The sequence below is a fragment of the Macrobrachium nipponense genome, chromosome 18 (assembly GCF_015104395.2).
Source record: "Macrobrachium nipponense isolate FS-2020 chromosome 18, ASM1510439v2, whole genome shotgun sequence".
Taxonomy (NCBI): Eukaryota; Metazoa; Arthropoda; class Malacostraca; order Decapoda; family Palaemonidae; genus Macrobrachium; species Macrobrachium nipponense.
In genome coordinates, this window is record NC_087211.1 from 49251998 (window position 1) to 49272613 (window position 20616).

The 20616-nt window shown below is 38.9% G+C and overlaps 1 protein-coding gene across 1 annotated transcript in view; it reads left to right on the top strand.

The window, feature by feature from the left end:
* The window catches only part of LOC135197033 (evolutionarily conserved signaling intermediate in Toll pathway, mitochondrial-like), a 48488-nt gene that overhangs the window by 20386 nt on the left and 7486 nt on the right, over positions 1-20616 (top strand). The window contains exons 6-10 of the mRNA XM_064223940.1: positions 1193-1309; positions 1810-1914; positions 10310-10418; positions 13792-13908; positions 17419-17623. Of these exons, the coding sequence (XP_064080010.1) occupies positions 1193-1309; positions 1810-1914; positions 10310-10418; positions 13792-13908; positions 17419-17573 (603 nt within the window). The 3' untranslated portion in view covers positions 17574-17623. The remainder of the gene's footprint in view (positions 1-1192; positions 1310-1809; positions 1915-10309; positions 10419-13791; positions 13909-17418; positions 17624-20616) is intronic.

Sequence of the window (20616 nt, forward strand, 5' to 3'; positions counted from 1 at the left end):
AACCACTACTTACGTGATGTGAGAATCACTTACGAAAAATGCTTCGCCTTGGGGCCGTACGTATCTGCGGATTCAGTGCTGGGGCAGGGAGCTGGAACTCATACCTGTTAGTAGTATAAATTTTTCCCCCTTGTATTTGTTGTTGTTGGTTGCCTTAAAGAGGATGCATGAAGGCATCTCTTTAGGTCGTAATACTAATCTTTAGTAGTTTGGTTAGGTGGTCTGATGAGTGTGGCTCCTTGCAGTAGTAGTGGTTAGGACCTGTTAAGATAGGGACGAACTCCCTTTAACAGGATCCGACTTGGATTCTACCACACAAAGGGATCACATATCCCAGTGGTAGATCCGAGAGTCTTCAGCATCAGGTCACGTCCTAGCTGTAGCTCTCCAGGCAAACGCAGACTCAGAGATAATATCAATGAAGTCTTCTGCCATGAAACAGGTAAGAACCAAGGTTATTTATATCCTACAACATCAGTTGTTTGTTTCTTCTCTCCTTATTACTTTAGCTGTCTCTTACCTCCACCAAGGGTGCCAATCAGCTAAGTATATATCTGGCAGGGAAGTTCATGTACAAAAATGATATTGTTAAAACTACAATAAGTTTTTGTACATAACTTACTGGCAGATATATACGTCTAATGGCCCACCCCAGCCTCCCTCAGGAGACAGGTGAAAGAGAAAAAATCTGGCTGGAGAGATAGATTGGTTCATACGCCCGCCACCCAGCGGCGGGTAAGGTAGACCACCTGACCTACCTGTCGCGTGTGCCGCGAGATTGAAATTCTGTCGGAACGTCGGAGACTATAGCTAAGTAGTATATATCTGCCAGGTAAGTATGTACAAAACTTTATTGTAGTTTAACAATATCATTTTTCACACCCACCAGTAAAACACTAAGGCACACTAAGGATACTTTTTCAAGCTGATTAGTTGAGGCTGCCTACAGTGTTAATGGTTTGCATCATGTGATACATTTCATATCTGAAAAATGTGAACAGGTTATAGTACTTTTATTTTTTTAAGTAGTTTAACTAGAATGCTGAGCTACAGGAGATATTACTAACAATCCTAATGATTTTATTTTTTGTGATATATTTCCTGCCTGAAAAAGTTTTAAGAAACTATAGCACCATTATTTTACATCTCAAAATGTAATGTTTTTTTCCCTGTGTTCACATTCTATTTCCAGAATGCTTCACCCTGGTCTTTACCTGATATTGTTCCAGATGAGGCATTTGAACTTGCGAAACTTGCCGTAGCTCGGATGTGTTCTGTAGATCCCACATCAAAGTTAACCATATACCAGGTGATTTTTTTCATTTGTTCTTTATTTAATCTTAGGAAGTGCTATTATGATCTTGCTGATAAATGAAAAAAAGATGCACGGTATGATGAAGATTGTTAATATACTTAACAGTTTTTTTCCCTTGATATGTGTTTCTGTGCACTTTACTAACCCTGATATGTTCTACAGTACAATTATATTACATATGCTTAAATTGATATTGGTAGAGGAAGTGGGCCTTTGCAGGTAAATGAAACTTCCTGTTGTTTTTCAGTTGTGGTGTATAGTAGAGGATTAACTACTGTGGGTATCCAGTAGAGGGTTAACTAATTCTTGGAGAAATTTTAACCCCTTGCATTGAGACTGATGAGTAACTTCCGTTCCATGCCGATAAAATAGTACCTGTGCAGAATGCAGATGATATTTTAAATTCAGGACAGCCTAAACTATTGCTAGCAATTCATAAGTTCAAGATATCTGTTGGATATTATATGATGTGGGAGTTTCATTGTGCCTTACAGACCAAAGACGTGGAAGACGCTGTTGATGATACATGGATAGTGAGCGGAATGAGTCATATACAAGAACAGTTGGTTGAAGAACACCCTGTTGATGAGCCAATAAAGGTGAGAATTATTGAGTAAGTCTCATCAAACAATATGTGATGAAGATTTTATAAAAAGATACGAAGCAACTGGTAGGGTATCAGTGTATGGTTAGAATAAACAGTTTTGTATGCTAATAAAATAAATCTCTAATGCAAATACCATAGATTTTGCTTGAAGATTGCAAACAATTAATTATGGCTTGGATGCTAACTGTGATTGCATTTTGATGTAGGGCATAATCAGTTTTCTTGCTTTAAAGGATTATTGAACTTCCATAGAATATCAATGGCTATTTTGCATTCTACTTCTTCAATTTTTTCAAGTTGAGTTTTCATCCTTACTTAAAGTAGTGTTTTTTGTGTTTTGTGGTCATGACTATAGCTAGGGTGATTAGTTATCTCTTTTCCTTAAGTATATTTTCCGTGGGTGAATTTGGTCATCCTTTTAGGCTCTTTTCAGCTCTTGTAGAGTTGCATCTTCTATGTTGAATTTGGACCTCTTTGATCCCTTTGTATGTAGAACCTCATAGTCTTCCTGTAACCCACATTTGTTATTGAAGCCTTTGGATTTATACTTTATGAGGACTTTATTAAGTGGACAAATAGAAGAAAATGACAGTTGATTCTGTTGTACAACCATTTAGCTAGGCTAAGTCTAAGATCCAGGTTATTTTTCCTTTAGTAGACCTCTCTCCAAATCTTTTAAACACAGATTTGCATGTCTCTTCTATTCCTCTTGCTACACCTAAGAGTAGGGCTCATTAGGCGCAGCCCCTGCTAGTAATTTAATGTTACCATACAGTGTAAGCCTAGGTTAGCATTTGTTTTTTGTGGTACATGTATTTGATTAATTTTTGGTTTGGTGGTGTTGATATTACTTCCTCTTAATGTTGAGATGTTTTTCCACCACATTGCTTAGAGAGCCAATGTCCCGTCCAAGATTGCCAATCTGCAGGCCTCACCAAGTTATTTAACTGGTATGATTTAGTAACCTATGATGAATGACAATTGCTGGTGATACCTGTCAGCCCGCTGCAGTTCATTGGTCAGCTTCAACTATTTGTCGAGCTCTTGGCAACAGAAAAGTTCTTTTTTTCAATTAAGTAATTGATTGCCCTCATTGAGACTAAAGTTGTTCAGTATCAGAGCCATAATTTTCACATTATTGCTTTCTAATTTCAATAAAGACGATTTGCATTGGCTAAGACACCGATATCATCCTTGAAATGTTCATATTATCATCCTTTAAATATTCATTGTATGAACCCAGATTTGATTTATTGAAACTACCTTAGTGCATTTCTCTTGGTTGATGGAACTGTAGCCAATCAAAAGAGTAGATTCAGAATGGGATGGTTCTTTTCCCATTACAGTGTAATTGAAATTATAGTCAATCTGCATGAGAATTACAACCAAACCTGAGGTGTCTAATGGGCCTCCTCAATGTTTACATAGCTTTGGTTAAAATATAAGCATTTATTTCACATATACAAACTGTAGCATTAGTTTTCATACAATCAACTTACCTGTCAGATATATACATAGCTAAGACTCCGTCGTCCCCGACAGAAATTCAAATTTCGCGCCACTCGCTACAGGTAGGTCAGGTGATCTACCGGCCTGCCCTGGGTGGCAGGACTAGGAACCATTCCCGTTTTTCATATTTTCTCTGTCGCCGGTGGTATCAACATTGTTGTTACTACCTCCTGACTTAGAGTCTTATTTCAACCTTTGGATCATCGTTTCTCGGCTTTTTGGTGACGTACCTGGATCGTGGTTTTTGGCATTCGCTACTGTGGACTGAATTTGGACTTGCTTTTTGATTTTTCTCAGTATGTCTGACTGAAATGAAGTGTGAGAATGTGTGTGAATGTAGGCTGCAAGGTGAGGATACCGAAGGCTTCGGTTGATCCTCACACTGTATGTCGTAAATGTAGGGGGTTTGAATGTTGTTCTTCTAATACCTGTCATGAATGTGAGGGGTTGAATGCGGAAGAATGGAAGACTCTAACTTCTTATTTGAGGAAGTTAGAGAGGGATAGAGTTAGACATTTAAAGAGTGTGAGTACAAGGCCTATTGAGCCTTTTATTGATCCTATCTCTAACCTTAATGGTTTTGATTCTCCCTCTGTGTCGAATCATTCACAAGCTTTACTTTCAGAATCGGCCTCTGAAATCGCCGATCTGAAGGCTACTATCTCTAAGATGAGGTCCAAAATGGCGGCCTTACAAGGTAAGGATAGTGAGAGTGAAGTGTTAAGTGAAGTGAGTGCTCCCAGTGTTGTGGAGGGGGTGTTTGATCATCTCTGCGACGCTCCCAGGCCTAGACCGCCTCCAAGCTCCCATGCCCAGAGGAGAAGGAAAGTCGAAAGCCTTAAGGAGGTCGTGGAGAATCCCCAACGGTCAGACGTCCCTTCAGCAGGCTCTGTTTCGCTTCAGACTGCTCAGGACCGCTTTAGAAAAAGCGTCCTGCGAGAGTGTTTCTCTTCCTCTCCCTCTCCTTCACCTAAACGAGGGTGGAAGGATTCGGACCTTTCCAGGCCCATGAAAAGGCATTGGAGAGAACCTTATTTGAATTTAAGCCCGGAGCGCTTCTCGGATGAAGCTCCCTCTTCAATCAAAAAGGCTAAGGTTGCGTCAACGTCTCCCTACATGGATGTAGCGGATCGCTCGCCTTCGAACTCTCCTTCTCCTCCCATTGAAGGAGACGTGGGAGAAGCTTCAAGGAAAATTCTTCTAGCTGTCCAAGAGCAGCTAGCCTCATTGGTTGGGGTTTTGGCTAGAGATCCTCCTCGTAAGAAGGACGTTTCTCTTCCTATCAAGAAGTCTCGTCCTCTCTCCCCTGCCAGACGCGAGGCGTCTTCCAGGCATGAAGCTTCTTCTTCCAAACAAGAAGAGGACATTCTTTCTAGATCAAGAGCGAGAGAGGCATATACCAGGCGCGAGGCGCAAGACAGGACGCCAGCCAAACGTGAGGCGTCTTCCAGACGCGAGGCGTCATACAGAGGCGTGGAATCAGCCAGGCGCGAGACTCCAGCCAGGACTCCTTCCGGACGTGAAGCGTCATCGAAGCGTGAGGTGCCAGCCAAGTTTTTGGCGCCAGCCAGGACGCCAGTTGAATGCGAGACGTCTTCCAGGCGCGAGACGTCTTCTAGACGTGAGGAGCCAGCCAAGCGCAAGGCGTCAGCCAGGACGCTAGGCGGACACGAGGCGTCATCCATATATGAGGAGCCACCTAAACGCGTGGCGCCAGCCAAGCGGGAAGCTTCTTACAAGGCTCAAACTTTTGTGAATAGGAGAGATTATCACTCCCTTAGTCCCTCTCCTATCAGGGAGTTTGGTCTTCCCCCCAGGATTGAAAAAGACGTTCCTGATTTTTCTACGGGATTCCTCCCTTTAGACCCCGAGTTAGATGAGAACTCAGAAGACGAGACTCGTAGAAGGGAAGGACTGTCAAGCTACAAAGTCTTGACAGCCCTTCTTCTTGAAGAATATGGAGACGTATTAACCCCTGCCGCTCCTCCTTCTCCGCGCTCTCTGTTTTCGAGCGTAAAGGCAAAGAATTCTTCGGAGACCCACCATATCTATGAAGAGGGCTCTTCAGTCTTTGAATTCTTGGATGGATTCGAAGTAGGAGCTGGTCAGGACGGTCTTCTGCATGCCCCCAGCGAGACTCGCTGGCAGAAGGGGCATTTGGTATCAGACGGGAGAGAATATGGGCCTTTCTCTCCCATCTTCGGCTGAAGCAGACTTTTCAACGTTAGTTGATGCGTCGAGAAGACAAGGTTTGAACTCGCTCCCGTGTGACTTGGGGCATTTCAGAACTGGATCATCTCCTCAAGGGACTCTTCCATGTATTGGAAGTATTCAATTTCTTAGATTGGTCCCTTGGGGTGATGTCCAAAAAGGCGCATGACGCAGAAGGACTCGACCCAGAAGTACTCCTTTGTATATTGTCGTGTATCGACAAGGCAGTTCAAGATGGCTCTTTAGAAATCTTTTCTTTATTTGGAGCGGGACTTCTTAAGAAGAGGACAGTCTTCAGTGCTTTTTTGACCAAAGCGGTCTCCCACTCTCAGAGAGCAGCACTTTTGTACTCTCCCTTATCGGACTTTTTGTTTCTTTCTCAGTTAGCGAAAGACATTTCCCGGTCATTAACTGAGAAGGCGACTCAAGACCTTCTTACTCAGTCATCAAGGAAGAAGAGACCTGCGGCTGCGGTGAAAAGAAAAAGAAAGGGAACCGGAGTACGTCTGTTCAGCCCTTTCCAGGAGGCCCTCCCTCCAGAGCACCCTCAAGAAGGAAGGCTCCTGAGAGGAGAGGTAAGTCTGCCTTCCGTCCCTTTAAAAAGGGTAAATGATGCTACACTTCTCCAAACACCAGTAGGTGCCAGGCTCTTAGAATTTGCGGAGGCCTGGGCACGTATAGGCACGGACGCCTCTTCTCTGTCTATGATAAGGAAGGGATACCTTATACCTTTCCACGACAGTCCTCCCCTAACGTCAACTCCGCGGGAACTGTCAGCCAGATACAGGGACCCTGTACTGAGGGATACTCTTCAACTGATGGTGGGTCAGATGTGTGACAAGAGAGCGATAGAACTAGTGCTGGATCAAAACTCCCCGGGGTTTTACAATCGCCTTTTTCTGGTTGCAAAGGCCTCAGGGGGCTGGAGACCAGTACTAGACGTCAGCTCTCTGAACAAATTTGTTCAGAAGGAGAAGTTCTCCATGGAGACTTCGGCCTCAGTCCTTTCAGCTTTACGCCAAGGAGATTGGATGGTGTCTCTGGATCTCCAGGACGCCTATTTTCACATACCGATTCACCCTTCGTCGAAGAAGTACCTCCGTTTCATGGCGGAGGGAAGGATCTTTCAGTTCAGGGCCTTGTGTTTCGGCCTGTCCACAGCTCCTCAGGTCTTCACAAGCCTGATGAAGAATGTGGCGAGGTTTCTTCACCTAAAAGGGGTGAATATCTCTCTGTATCTGGACGACTGGCTCATCAGGGCCAGATCAGAGAGACAGTGTTTGGAGGACCTTATCTGACCATGAACTTGATCAAGTCGTTGGGATTACTCATGAACCTCGAGAAGTCGCAGCTGACCCCCAGACAGAACTTAGTCTATCTGGGGATTCAGATGGATTCTCGGGGTTTTTGAGTATTTCCTTCGCAAGAGAGACTCGCGAGAGGCTTGGAGAAAGTCTCTCTCTTCTTAAGGAAAAAACGGACGTCGGCGAGGGAATGGGTAAGCCTTCTAGGAACCCTTTCCTCGCTCGAACAGTTCTTTCCTCTAGGAAGACTGCATATACGTCCACTTCAATTCTTCCTCAAGAGGTCTTGGAGTTGGAAGACAGGAAATCTATCGGACGCCTTTCCCATTCCAGTGGAGATGAAGCCTCACTTGGAATGGTGGTTGCCCCCTTTGAAGGAGAACAAGGGAATCTCCCTGAAGGTTCAGAACCCAAACCTAGTGTTATACTCCGACGCATCGGAAAAGGGTTGGGGAGCAACTTTAGGCTCGAGAGAGGTGTCAGGCATCTGGGAAGCAGCACAGGTGTCCTGGCACATAAACTGCAAGGAACTCTTTGCTGTACATCTGGCTCTAAAGAGCCTAGAACCTTTGGTATCGAACAAAGTTGTTCAAGTGAATATAGATAACACCACAGCGTTGGCCTACATTCGGAAACAAGGAGGGACTCACTCCTTGTTCCTTTACGAACTGGCAAGAGAACTACTGCTTTGGACTTCCCAGAGAAATATCTCCCTGCTTACGAGATTTATTCAGGGAGAAAGGAACGTAAGGGCGGATAGGCTCAGCAGGAGGAACCACATGTGGATCTCTTCGCCACATTCCTTTCCAAAAGACTAGAGGTATTTTGTTCGGTGGTAGAAGATCCCAGAGCTCTGATGGTCGACGCCTTCCTACTAGACTGGTCTCACTTAGACGTCTATGCCTTTCCACCGTTCAAGATCCTGGGACTAGTTCTAAAGAAATTTGTGGCTTCAGAAGGAACACGGATGACCCTGATAGCCCCCTTTTGGCCAGCACAAGACTGGTTCACAGAGGTGGTGGAGTGGACAGTAGGATTTTCCCAGATCCCTCCAAGAAGGACGGATCTTCTCAAACAACCACACTTCCAGAGGTATCATCAAAACCTCCCCGCTCTCGCTCTGACTGCCTTTCGACTATCGAAAGACTTGTCAGAGCGAGAGGGTTTTCTCGCAAAGTTGCAAGCGCGATTGCGAGAGCCCACAGAGCTTCCACTAGACGAGTATATCAGTCTAAGTGGGAAGTTTTTAGAAGGTGGTGCAAGTCTAAGAAGTTGTCCTCCTCCACTACCTCTGTGACGGAAATCGCTGATTTCTTACTATTCTTGAGGGAAGATTCGCATCTATCTGTACCCACAATAAAGGGTTACAGAAGTATGCTTTCTGCAGTCTTCAGGAATAGAGGACTAGATCTAACAGAGAATAAGGATCCCCACGATCTCATAAGATCCTTTGAAACTACGAAGTCTTCGGGGCCAGCTCCTCCTAGCTGGAACCTTGATGTAGTTTTAAAATTCCTATCATCTGAAAAGTTCGAACCTCCCCATCTGGCGTCTTTTCGAGACCTGACTAGAAAATGTTTGTTCCTATTAGCTTTAGCCACAGCAAAAAGAGTTAGTGAACTGCATGCTCTAGAGGATTTATTAAAGTAGGATTTAAGGGGGACTCAGCCATTTGCTCGTTTAAAGCTTTGTTTCTAGCTAAAAACGAGAATCCCTCGAATCCCTTGCCTAGGACCTTCGAGGTTAAAGGTTTATCGAGTCTCGTAGGGAGAGAGGCAGAAAGATCTCTTTGTCCTGTAAGAGCTCTGAAATTCTATCTTCAGAGAAAACACCAGATGGGGGGCTCTACACAAGGTCTTTGGTGCGCAGTAAAAGACCCCACAAGACTGATGTCTCAGAATGCTCTAGCGTTCTTTGTGAGAAGTGTCATTACAGATGCGCATAAGATCTGTCCTGACGACGCTTTTCGACTTCTAAGAGTGAAAGCTCATGAAGTAAGAGCAGTAGCGACATCTCTCTCGTTTCATAAAAATATGTAGCTAAAGAATATCTTGGAAGCGACATTTTGGAGATGCAACTCAGTATTTGCATCTCACTACTTGAGAGATGTTTGTGTGACCTATGAGAATTGTTTTCTATAGGTCCTTTTGTGTCAGCGGATACGATCCTGGGTATAGGAGATAACACCAATCCTTTAAATTTTACATACCGTCTATTAGATATGTTCTAGACTTTCTGCTGACAAAGTGCAGACGTCGCACTGGTGGCCAGTCACTATTGTTCAGTAAGGAACTCTTGTGATATCTTATTAGATGAGTGTCATTATTTTTTTTTTTAAATTATGTGTGTGTGCGTAATGTGTTTTTGAGTTATGGTTGTTGTGAAGAGTTTGGGGATAACTCGGAACAATTTTTAATACTAACACGGTGGTTAGGATCAGGTGGTTGGGATTGGTTGTGTGCTCCTTCATAAGGTGTATTGTCACATAAGTGGATCAGCACCCATTGACAAAGTCCTTTCAGGCTCTGCCGAGTAAGCGGATAAGACCCCATTGGCAGACCCACAAGAACTCTTGGCCATAGATCATATATCTCGCTAAAGTTTCTTGAGGTGATGCAGACTCCTGGGCAGCAGCCACGAAGTCTACCACCTATCAGGTAGGAACCAAGGTTTATTTATACCTACAACATATGTTGTTTACCTGTCTATTCCATAAGTAGCTGTCTCTTACCCTCCACCAAAGGGTGCCAATCAGCTATGTATATATCTGACAGGTAAGTTGATTGTATGAAAATGATATTGTTATGATACAATAAAGTTTCATACATACTTACCTGGCAGATATATACATAGCTAAGACTCCGTTGTCCCCGACAGAAATTCAAATTTCGCGCCACTCGCTACAGGTAGGTCAGGTGATCTACCGGCCTGCCCTGGGTGGCAGGACTAGGAACCATTCCCGTTTTCTATCATATTTTCTCTCTTCCACCTGTCTCCTGCGGGGAGGCTGGGTGGGCCATTAATCGTATATATCTGCCAGGTAAGTATGTATGAAACTTTATTGTATCATAACAATATCATTTTGCAAGGATTTCACTTTTACCTCCCTGCCAGCTCCATGATCATCCTGTTCTTTTAGGCAGTAGTACAGTGTTTGAGAAATTGGACTAATGAATAATAGGTATGAAGCACTTTGGAATTTTGAGTTAGTATGTGTGAAACATTAATTTTGTTTTGAAGGTACATATTGACTTTCATAAATTTCAATAATTTTACCATAAGAAAAGATTCGTAACTGGTCTTTTTTTTTACCCGTTTTAACTATATTAGTGACTTGAGACATTTTGTGCTTGTGGTTTACAGGTTGAGGGCCCTTTCCGAATATTTTTACGCGATAAGTGTGTAGGTTACTTCATACTTCGAGCAGAAAGTAAACCACCACCGCCTCCAGTAAAACCTTCGGAAATTGATGGTAAGTTTGTAAGTTAAATTAAAAAGTTTTCAGCTGAACTTAGGAAGGAGTAATATGCTATTTCTTTATACACAAATAAAAGCCTTTTTGTCATAAAAAATCTGTTAATTGAGGCCTGTTTAGCTGAGGGCTGACTGGCAAACTGCCAATGTATCATCTACAGTTTTTTATGATAAGAGACTGGTTATTTGGCTTATTTTCAATATTTTATTATTAGTAACAAAATTTACTGTAATAATTAGGCATATTTTCCAATGTTTTATGATTGGCAACAATTTTTGTGCCTACCCCGTTATTCATCATAGGCTAGGCTAATCCTAGTCTCTGGCGCTCAATCTCCCATCTGTAATATGGCTGCATTGAACGCAGGGGAGTTTTTTTTATACATTTTTAAAAATAAAAGTGCGTCTAATATGCTGACAGATATGGTACACATCACAAAGCCAATGAGAGTCAATGCTCCTGGGAAGCAAAACAGCACAACTTCAGTCAAATCTACAGAAGAATGATGCTTTGCTCTCAGCCAGTGAAGTGTTAGTTGGTCATGCCTCATGCCATCTGTCCATTTCCAAGATCTATCAAGCTGGTGTGACTGGGAGTTGTTTGCACAGAGTAAGGGTATCTATGAATATGTAGTAATAATTTGTGGGAAATATATATTGTTCATAAACAAAAAAAACCCTTGCTCCTAACATTAGGGTAAATCCTCTAGCGCCAGCTGGAAACCGGTAAAGTTAACAAAATAGTGTATGCAAGAGACTTGGCATCTGTTCTTGGTCACAAGGTATTTGGGACCACACACATACCCCTTGGCAATCCGTGACAATTTTTACTGTGTTAAATCATGAAAAAAATGATAAATTACTCCTTTAGTGGATTTATAACTTTGGCATAGCTGTAACCTAGGCCATTAAACTTGTTAGGCTAGCCAAGCAGTCTTCGGAAAGTCCAGCAGAGGTATTTTCCCATAAATACCTGATTAGCAGAGCCTTACTTTGATGATGTTAACCCTTCTACGCCGAATGGACGTTTTAAACGTCGAGTCAAAATGTCTCCCGTATGCCGAATGGACGTATCATACGTCGACTCAAAAAAGTTTTTTTAAAAATTCGCGGAAAAATACTTATAGGCCTACCAGCCGAAAACTTTTGAATCACGCGCCTTGGGGGATGCTGGGAGTTCACGGATCAAGGCGTTGTTTTGTTTACAATCGCTACGCAGGTGAGCAAGCGCGAATTTCTTTCTTATCGCACTAAAAACTATCGGTGACACATCTCAAAAATTATTTCGTCACTTTGACATAATTTTTGCACCATTTTAAATTATCCTTTACATGAAGTATTATATATGAAAATGTGTGCAATTTCATGCAAAATACAACAAAAAAATACTCATGATTGTAGCTTTTATCAGTTTTGAAATATTTTCATATAAATAACGATAAGTGCAAAAATTTCAACCTTCGGTCAACTTTGACTCTACCGAAATGGTCGAGAAATGCAATTGTAAGCTAAAACTCTTATATTATAGTAATATTCAATCATTTACCTTCATTTTGCAACGACTTGGAAGTCTCTAGCACAATATTTCGATTTATGGTGAATTTATGAAAAAACTTTTTCCTTACGTTCGCGCGGTAACTCTTCCGAAAAATTTTTCGTGCGATTGTCCTAATGTTTGCACCATTTTAAATTAGCCGTTACATAAAGTTTTATATATGGAAATGTGTGCAATTTCATGCACAATACAACTAAAACCAACCCATGCTTGTAGCTTTTATCAGTTTTGAAATATTTTCATATAAATAACATTAAGTGCAAAAATTTCAACTTTCGGTCAACTTTGACTCTACTGAAATGGTCGACAAACGCAATTGTAGGCTAAAACTCTTATATTCTAGTAATATTCAATCATTTACCTTCATTTTGCAATGACTTGGAAGTCTCTAGCACTATATTTTGATTTATGGTGAATTTATAAAAAAAAAAAAAAAAAAAAAATTTCCTTACGTCCGCGCGGTAACTCTTCCGAAAAAACCTGAATTTTTTTTGTGCGATTGTCGAAATGTTTGCACCAATTAAAATTAGCTGTTACATAAAGTTTTATATATGAAAATGTGCGCAATTTCATGTAGAATACAACTAAAAATGATTGAAGGTTGTAGCTTTTCTCTTATATAGAAATATTTGCATATAAATCACGATAAATAGAAAAAAACCCACGTTCGGTCAAATTTGACTCTACCAAAATAGTTGAAAAACACAATTGTAAGCTAAAACTCTTACGGCCTAATAATATTCAGTCATTTATCTTCATTTTGAAACAAATTTGAAGTCTCTAGAACAATATTGTGATTTATGGTGAATTTTTGAAAAATATATTTAACTTCCCTCCGTGCGCCGATTCGCGGCCGCAAGTCTCAGAAATGCGTACTTCGCATTATCCTAATATTTGCTCCTTTTCATATTAGCCTTTTTATAGAGTTTCATATATCAAAATGTGCGCAAATTCATGAAGAATACAATAAAAAATAATTGAAGGTTGTAGCTTTTCCCATCTCCGAAATATGTGCATATAAAAAAATATATATATAAAAATTTCGACATTCGGTCAACTTTAACTCGTCCGAAATGGTCAAAATCTGCAATGTTAATCTAAAACTCTTACATATCGTAATATTCAATCATTTGTCTTCATTTTGAAACAAATTGGAAGTCTCTAGAACAATATTTAGATTTACGGTGAATTTTTGAAAAAAATATTTTTTTACGTCGGCGCGTTACAAATTCGTACATCATTTTGTGATAATATTTTTCCGGTGTTGCTTTTATTGTTTTACAATGTAATTATATATCAAAATGATTGCAATTTAGTGTAAAATACAACGAAAAAAAAGTAACTCTTTAGCTTTGACCGTTTTTTGCACAGCGTGATTTGAATACAATTATTTATGATTTTTTTTTTTTTGCTACCATATATCGCATTATTTACATATGATAATGATATTATTTTTCATTTCTGATGGTTGCATACTAAACTTCAGACAATGACTAAAAAAGGAGCCACAAATGAACTCTTAATCTTCAAAACTAAGCGCGCTGTGATTTTTTGAAAAAATTATTTTTTCTGCTTCCATGCTCACTCCAAACCAGCCCCGGCATACGGGAGAGGTTTTGATTTTTAGGGCTTCGGCGTAAGAGGGTTAATGATCTGTTTTAGAAATGGTAGTAGCTTTCACATCCACTGTCTTTTTAATAAGAATTTGTTAACCTAGTGACATTTTTAAGTAAATTATCAAAATTTTATGTACGGTATATATAAACTGTAATTAGTTCTCCAATAACTTTGTGATTTTTATTGTTGTGTTTTGCAGATGTATCAAATATTAAACATTGGTTCACGGGTGTGATGGAAGAGGAGTCATCTCTTGTCAAGAAATGTAGTGTGCATGAACAAGAGGATGGTATTATTATGGCCATTTGTGCAACTGGTAAGCGTTATTTACCTGCTTGTTTGGAGCTTGAACTTTTGTTTGAATGGAGATGAGGCACTTTCTTCTGTCCAGGAATTTACTTGTCATAACAATCTCATAGATTTGCAAAGCTGATCAATAACCCTATTTTGCTTGACGCAATAACTGATTTTATTAGTTGTTGCTATATGACAGGACATAGTCCATACATGCATATTTAATTGTATTTTGCATAGTGATAAGTATTGTTTTTATTCCTGATGAAAGGTGAATAAACATTTTGTGGAAACTTCTTCATACCAGATTTGTAGTATAGTACAGTTTCCATTTGATTACTGTTCAGTCCACTTTATTGAATTGGTGTTTCTACCCGAGTATAAACACAATGGCTTTAATATGAATAGGTTATGTATTTCCAAGAAACATAAATAAGTAATTGAGATGGAGAGACTTCTCAGTGTTTGGATCCAGGATCAGGATACATAGGCTAGCTTGATCACCTATGTAGCCTAAAACTGATAGCCTACATTTCAAGAGGCATAACTGTATTTTAAAAAAAAGCTTAAGTTGTTGGTTATTTAAATGCAAGGAAAATAGGAAATAAAATTAAAATCCAAACTTTCAAAACATTGAATTATGTACAAATAGCTATAAGAATTCTTGATACTTTGAGCAAAAAACTTTCAGCTATTGGCCATCTAATTTCGAGGGAAATCAGTTAGTAAGACTTCTTGATATAAAGCTAGGCTGATAGCAGTAACCAGTACCTAGTGACTGAAAAAAAAAATGGAAGGTAGTGAGTTGAAGGATTATGAGCTGGTTACTTAGGCTGTTTTGTATTTGTGAACCTTTGTATGTGAGAGTACAATTTCAAAAAAACCTAGTTCATATCTGAGGGACTTAATATATTTTTTGTGAAACATACACTGCTTGTTTTTTTGTGCCAACTCCATCTAGAAGAGTGAGAGGAAGGGAGAGCACTGATATGTGATTAATGGGTTTGTTTAAAAACTAGTTTTATTGTAGACGTATTGTAATTTAGGAGGAAAGACGAAACAGAGCTCTGTGTCGCTATCTAAACAGGACTCGTCACCTAAAACATAGGTGTCGTAGACTTTTTGTTAGCACGGGCTAAGCCAAGAAAGAAGTATCCAAGAATACTATTTCATTCTGGCTTCATAAGGTAATTAAACGAGCTTACTCCTCACCATCAAGTTTTGTCATGGATACTGTGCCTGCTAGAGCACACGACATCAGAGGAATGAGTTCTTCTCTGGCTTTTAAGAACTTGTCTGTTCAAAGGATTTTGAATGTTGGTTCCTGGCTTCGGCAGAGCACATGACATCAGAGGAATGAGTTCTTCTCTGGCTTTTAAGAAGAACTTGTCTGTTCATAGGATTTTGAATGCTGGTTCCTGGCTTCGGCAGACCACTTTCACTTCCTTGTACATGAAGGACATATCCTACAGGTCCTTGGACACTTTTTCCTTGGGTCCAGTGGTAGCTGCTCAACAAGTTCTATAGCTCATCTCATCCTGTGCCCCTGGCGGGATAGTTTGTATCTTAACTAAGATGATTGAGTAGAAGGAGGAGAATGAATTAGGTGGGGTCGGGTTCTTCAATCTCTTTATTCCTATGGGCTGTGGTTGAAGAATAGACACATCATACACTGCAACTGGTCTGATACAGGCGAGTGCGGTGGCTATACTGTGTTGCATTTTTTTGGTTATTTGCTTGAACAGATGGAGTTCTCTCTATCTTCCTTGAATGCAATGAGTCTGGTCATGTCTCATTGTGTTTAATCCCAGCGGGCTGAGTTCATAGGTACCGTCATATCAATTCTCTCACGGCAGGATTCCCCCTTCTTTAGAACTCGAACTCTAAACTTACTAAGAAAAGGAGGGAGGTCAGGTGTGCTGAACCCCCAGTCAGTTCAGGATTCCTTGTGCCTCCCTCCAAGTAAGAGTTTATCCTATTGTTAAGACCGAAGGTTTGTTCCGAATACGAACGAATGAAAAATTATAATCAATTTGTATTATTCATAGCTAATAAACCTGAGGTCTAACATTGATTGCCCACCTGTAGCCGCCCCTCTGATATCCTGGTTTGGAAGAAAGACTAATGCATCACAGGGTTACAAGTGTTGTCTATGACTATTCTCCACCTCGTATGCACACGAGTTGCCAGATGCCACAGATTCCTTGCATTACAGTCATGACAAAGGAAACCTATCTCAATACTAGCCACTGTAGTTAGGCCTGGAATTGTCTTGAATTGTAAATAATTCGTTCCACTCCTTCAACCACCCTGAATTCTGGATATTAACTAAGTGTATGGGGAGTGGCTTCTTAATGAACTGCCATGGCTTAGTTTCAAATTCACGTATCCTGTTTGGAAGCCAGAGACATTGCATAATGCCTGACTAGGTGGCCTTCCTGATATTAATGGACAAATCCCTTTTCATCTCTCTGGGTTTAGACATTGCTCACCTGCTCCAGGCAAGTATCATTTGAAGGAAATGCCCTGCATCTGTGTAACAAAATGTCTTCAGAAAATTAAAATGAATTTATGTAATTTAATAAATTCAGATGAAGACATGAATATGGTGACCATCATTAAGTGATACATTTTTTTTTTTACCTATTGATGTAAGCTTGGAGTCATCAAAGTCATGATTAAAGAAATGACAGCATCCTTGTATTGACAAAATATAAATGATGCAAAGTATTTGGCTAATTACTCTAGCTGCATAGCTTGCTCACTGTTTAAGGGCCTTACCGGTGCAGTGCTGTGTACTGAATACTCTTATAGTAAGTATCCACACAACTTGTCTGCTAAGGTAATTGTTTAAACCAATGGCACCCAAAAAATATTTTTTTAAAAATAGGTTGCAAACAGTGACCAATACTAACACACTTCATATACTTACTAGAATTTTTTAGCATTGTTTATTGTAATGACTCATAGCTTTAATTTTAATAATTAAAAGAAAATCTTTGACTGCAGCTTTATTTAAAAGAAAATATTTGACTGCTTTACACTGTTCTAGTCAAAAGTGAAGTGATAGTAATAGTTGTTTACGTGTACTCTTTATAAGTGAAACATGTCCCCTGCACCCAATAGGTTTTCACCATCTCCATATCTAACTTTTGTTATCAGAAAATCAGCATTCACTTTATTCACTAGATATGAAAGCTGAAAGGAAAACTGAAGTCTTCATTTATTGTCTTTAGGAAAAGTTAAAATTTACTATCCGAGTTGTTACATTTTGTCCAAACATCTTACTGAACACTTAGAAAGGACAGTTAAGATTCGTACTATATTAATTTAGAGTAGGTGCGTAATTAGCTGGTGCTAGTCACAAGTTAGACGACAGGTGTGGAAAAGCTCTTATCCTCCAGTAGCCATATGTGGAGAGCATTAGTAGGATAAAATTGTAAAAGCCAAGGAGAAAAACCAGCAGATGGAAAGGACAAGTTGTTTCATGACCTACTAATGTAAAACAAGATTTGCCTTATTTTTTTTTCAGGTACATCAAGTAGAGATTCTCTTCTTTCTTGGATACGACGGCTTCAGGTAACAAATCCGAAGTTATCCAGTATTCCTATACTTTTCACTCAAGCAAGTCCAATAGGCGACATTATGACTGTGCAAGAACCAGTAGGAGAAGTTGAGGTTAAATGAATTTTTAAATTTCCTACCTTTGTGATTTGCTTAAAAACCGTTATGTGAAGGTGAAAAATGTAGATTACAAAATAATTTTTTTAATAAAAAATGTAAATATTTGTTAGAGAAGAGGTTTTTAATGATGTAAAACTCCTTATGGTAAAAATTAAACTCAGTGCTCTGAATATAATAATATAATTATGGCTATACACTCCATATCTCTTGATACCTGAATCAGCATAAACAGTATTTCCAAATATCTATAAAAATAAAATCTATACTGCTGTTATGACAAAAGTGTACCAGTATTGACTTTGTAGTCTACATGAAAGACATTAAACAAAATACATTGCTGGTATATCATTGATACTGAAATCTGTAGCTGAGCCCATGTGGTAACTATCAGGAAATTATCTCCTGAAAAACTCGTATAAACTGACCTTTCATTTCAATTACAACACACAGCAACTTCCTACGTGCAATCATTACCTTTTTGTGTGTGAGAAAGAAATAAAATTTCAGTATCATAAAGTAGGGGATAAGATACTGTAGAAAATTTCAAGGATGCCTTAAAAAAAGGCTATACTACTCCATTTATAAAGAAATCAAGTATAAATAGTGAATTTATATACAATAAGTTTAATTCCCAAAACATTTCCATTAATTTAGAAAACTAAACAATTTTAAAAACTAGTCTAAACATTATACACCATAAATACCTTGCATATTTGGGATACACAGAAAATGAGTTACTGAAAAGAAATTTCCAGCGTTGCAATTTACAAATTCCACAAGAAACAAAAAAAATCCTTTTAACAGTCTCACAAGGTGACAAGAATTTCTCTAAGTAGAAAAAATTGTTCACACGGTGATTCAAATGTTTACAACTTTTAATACTGTATATATACCATTATTTTGAATTAGCTCTTAACCTCTGAAGTCGAAACAAACCATTCCAAGAGATTTTACATGGTTGTATATTGCTGTAAATAATGTTTTCTCATTTTTAATAATAGAGAATAGTAAAGGGAAAACTTCTGATAACTCTTATTTTGCTGATTACCACATTGGAGGTGGTGACTGATCATACAACCACTGCACAGTGATGGACTTTCAAAACTAGAATTCTCAAACTAAATTCCATATCAATTACAGAGCATGACTATTGTGAATTCATAAACCTAATGGCTGTTTTTACTGGAAATTACAAGTTCTAACGTTAGTCTGGCACTATGAACAAAACGTACATCACAGATGAGGTTTGACTAATGAACTATGCCACCATTCTACCCAACTGTTTTCTCTAACTTTTTGAATGCAAACCTAACAAGAAAGGCATAGGAATATTTTACTACCTTAGGTTATACCTGTTGACTCAAAACTGAAAATGTATCAAGTAGATAGCTACAAGTCCAAAGTGTAACAGGGCATGCAATGCTGCCTTCTTAAGCACTTATTAAGACTCTCTAATGAGACATTTGTTTTATTACAGACAGCCCATGAATATTTGTCAGTCTGTGCCGATTATGAAAATACTTAACTCATACTTAGACTCTGAAATCTTACTCCACTGAGAGATTGTGAATTACTTTATTCAATAAAAAATCTGAGGCCACCAGATTAATCAATCCATTCTGACTCTTGCCAAATAATTAATATTTGGTTTTTAATTATTTATTGCATTCTTCTTTTAATGTTTTACTTCCTCCTCTACTTAATTAAAAGATATATATGAACAAAGATGTAATAAAAAAAAACCACAGGAAAGTTTTTTTTTTTTTGCTTGGGTGTAGTATAACAAAGTTATTTTTAAATGCGGTAAACTTTTGCTAGTCAAACTATAATCTCCCGCCAGCCATGAATGAACAATCTGGAGTTTTTGAAAGGCATTTTGGAAGTTTAAGAGCTAATATAAAACATGAAATTGGTATATATAACTTATCAGTTTGTTTCAAGTGGCCTGTTTACAGCATAAATAAAAAGAAAATTTTACCCTAACACTATGGTTCACAAAAAACAAATCCAGTGGTCAAAAAAGGGCTTTTTAAATGTGGTAAACTTACCTCAAACATGGTGGCAAAATTATATGTAAGGAAACACATCAAAATATTCAGATGACACATGCAAAGTATAAGAGAAATTGCGAGTGAAGAGAAAATACAATTACGTACATAATTAGCATTTCTGCTAACCTTATTGAAAACTGACAATTAATGGACGCAGGAACAACTAGCCTTCGATTTCAGCACACTACATTCATGAAACTTACCCTAACTTCTTTACCTTCAACTTGACAATTGCTAAGACAAAGTTAGCATGTATAACTTCAAAGGACAAAGTATTTTGACACCTGAATGATAAAGTACACTAATAAACAACTGCTCAAGACAGAGCATAATCTTTCAGAATTAATATTTTTGCTGTTCTCACTATCAAGAACCCAACATAAAAGCTCCAACTGTAAACAAAAATTTAACACAATTATATTACAATCATAATTAAGTACTAAATACTGTATATTAAAATACCAATTTGTAAAGTATTTGTAAGTTTCCTAGGTACTATACAAGCCAGTGTTTTATATAAAGTAATAGTATTCCTCACCATGAACAGAAAATAGTTGTTGAAGCTTGGTAACAAGTTGGTTAATTGGCTGTCGGTAGGTGAGTGGGAGTGTGTGACATCCCTCTCCCCACCCCAACTAACCTACTGTATCATTTTCTCCTTCAGCATCAGGAAGTACTATGTGGAGTGATAAAGGTAAGATTATGATATACAGTATGGCTCATGACACAAATTATTTTTAAAATAAAAAATATGGTATTTGTTCCTAGAGAATATTGTATAAACAATTATCTTTTATGTAAGAACTCAGGCCTTAGGGTGGGTGAACAGTCTCAAAGCTGACCGGAAGGTTGAGTCACCACCTCAAAATGACGCTCCCAGTCATGATATTGAGCAGGGAACCAATGACTCAAGTAACCCCTGAACGATCTTGCATAGGGATGCAAAACTGAGACACCAAGCCAGAGTGTACTGTTGCATAGGGATGAAAGATGAT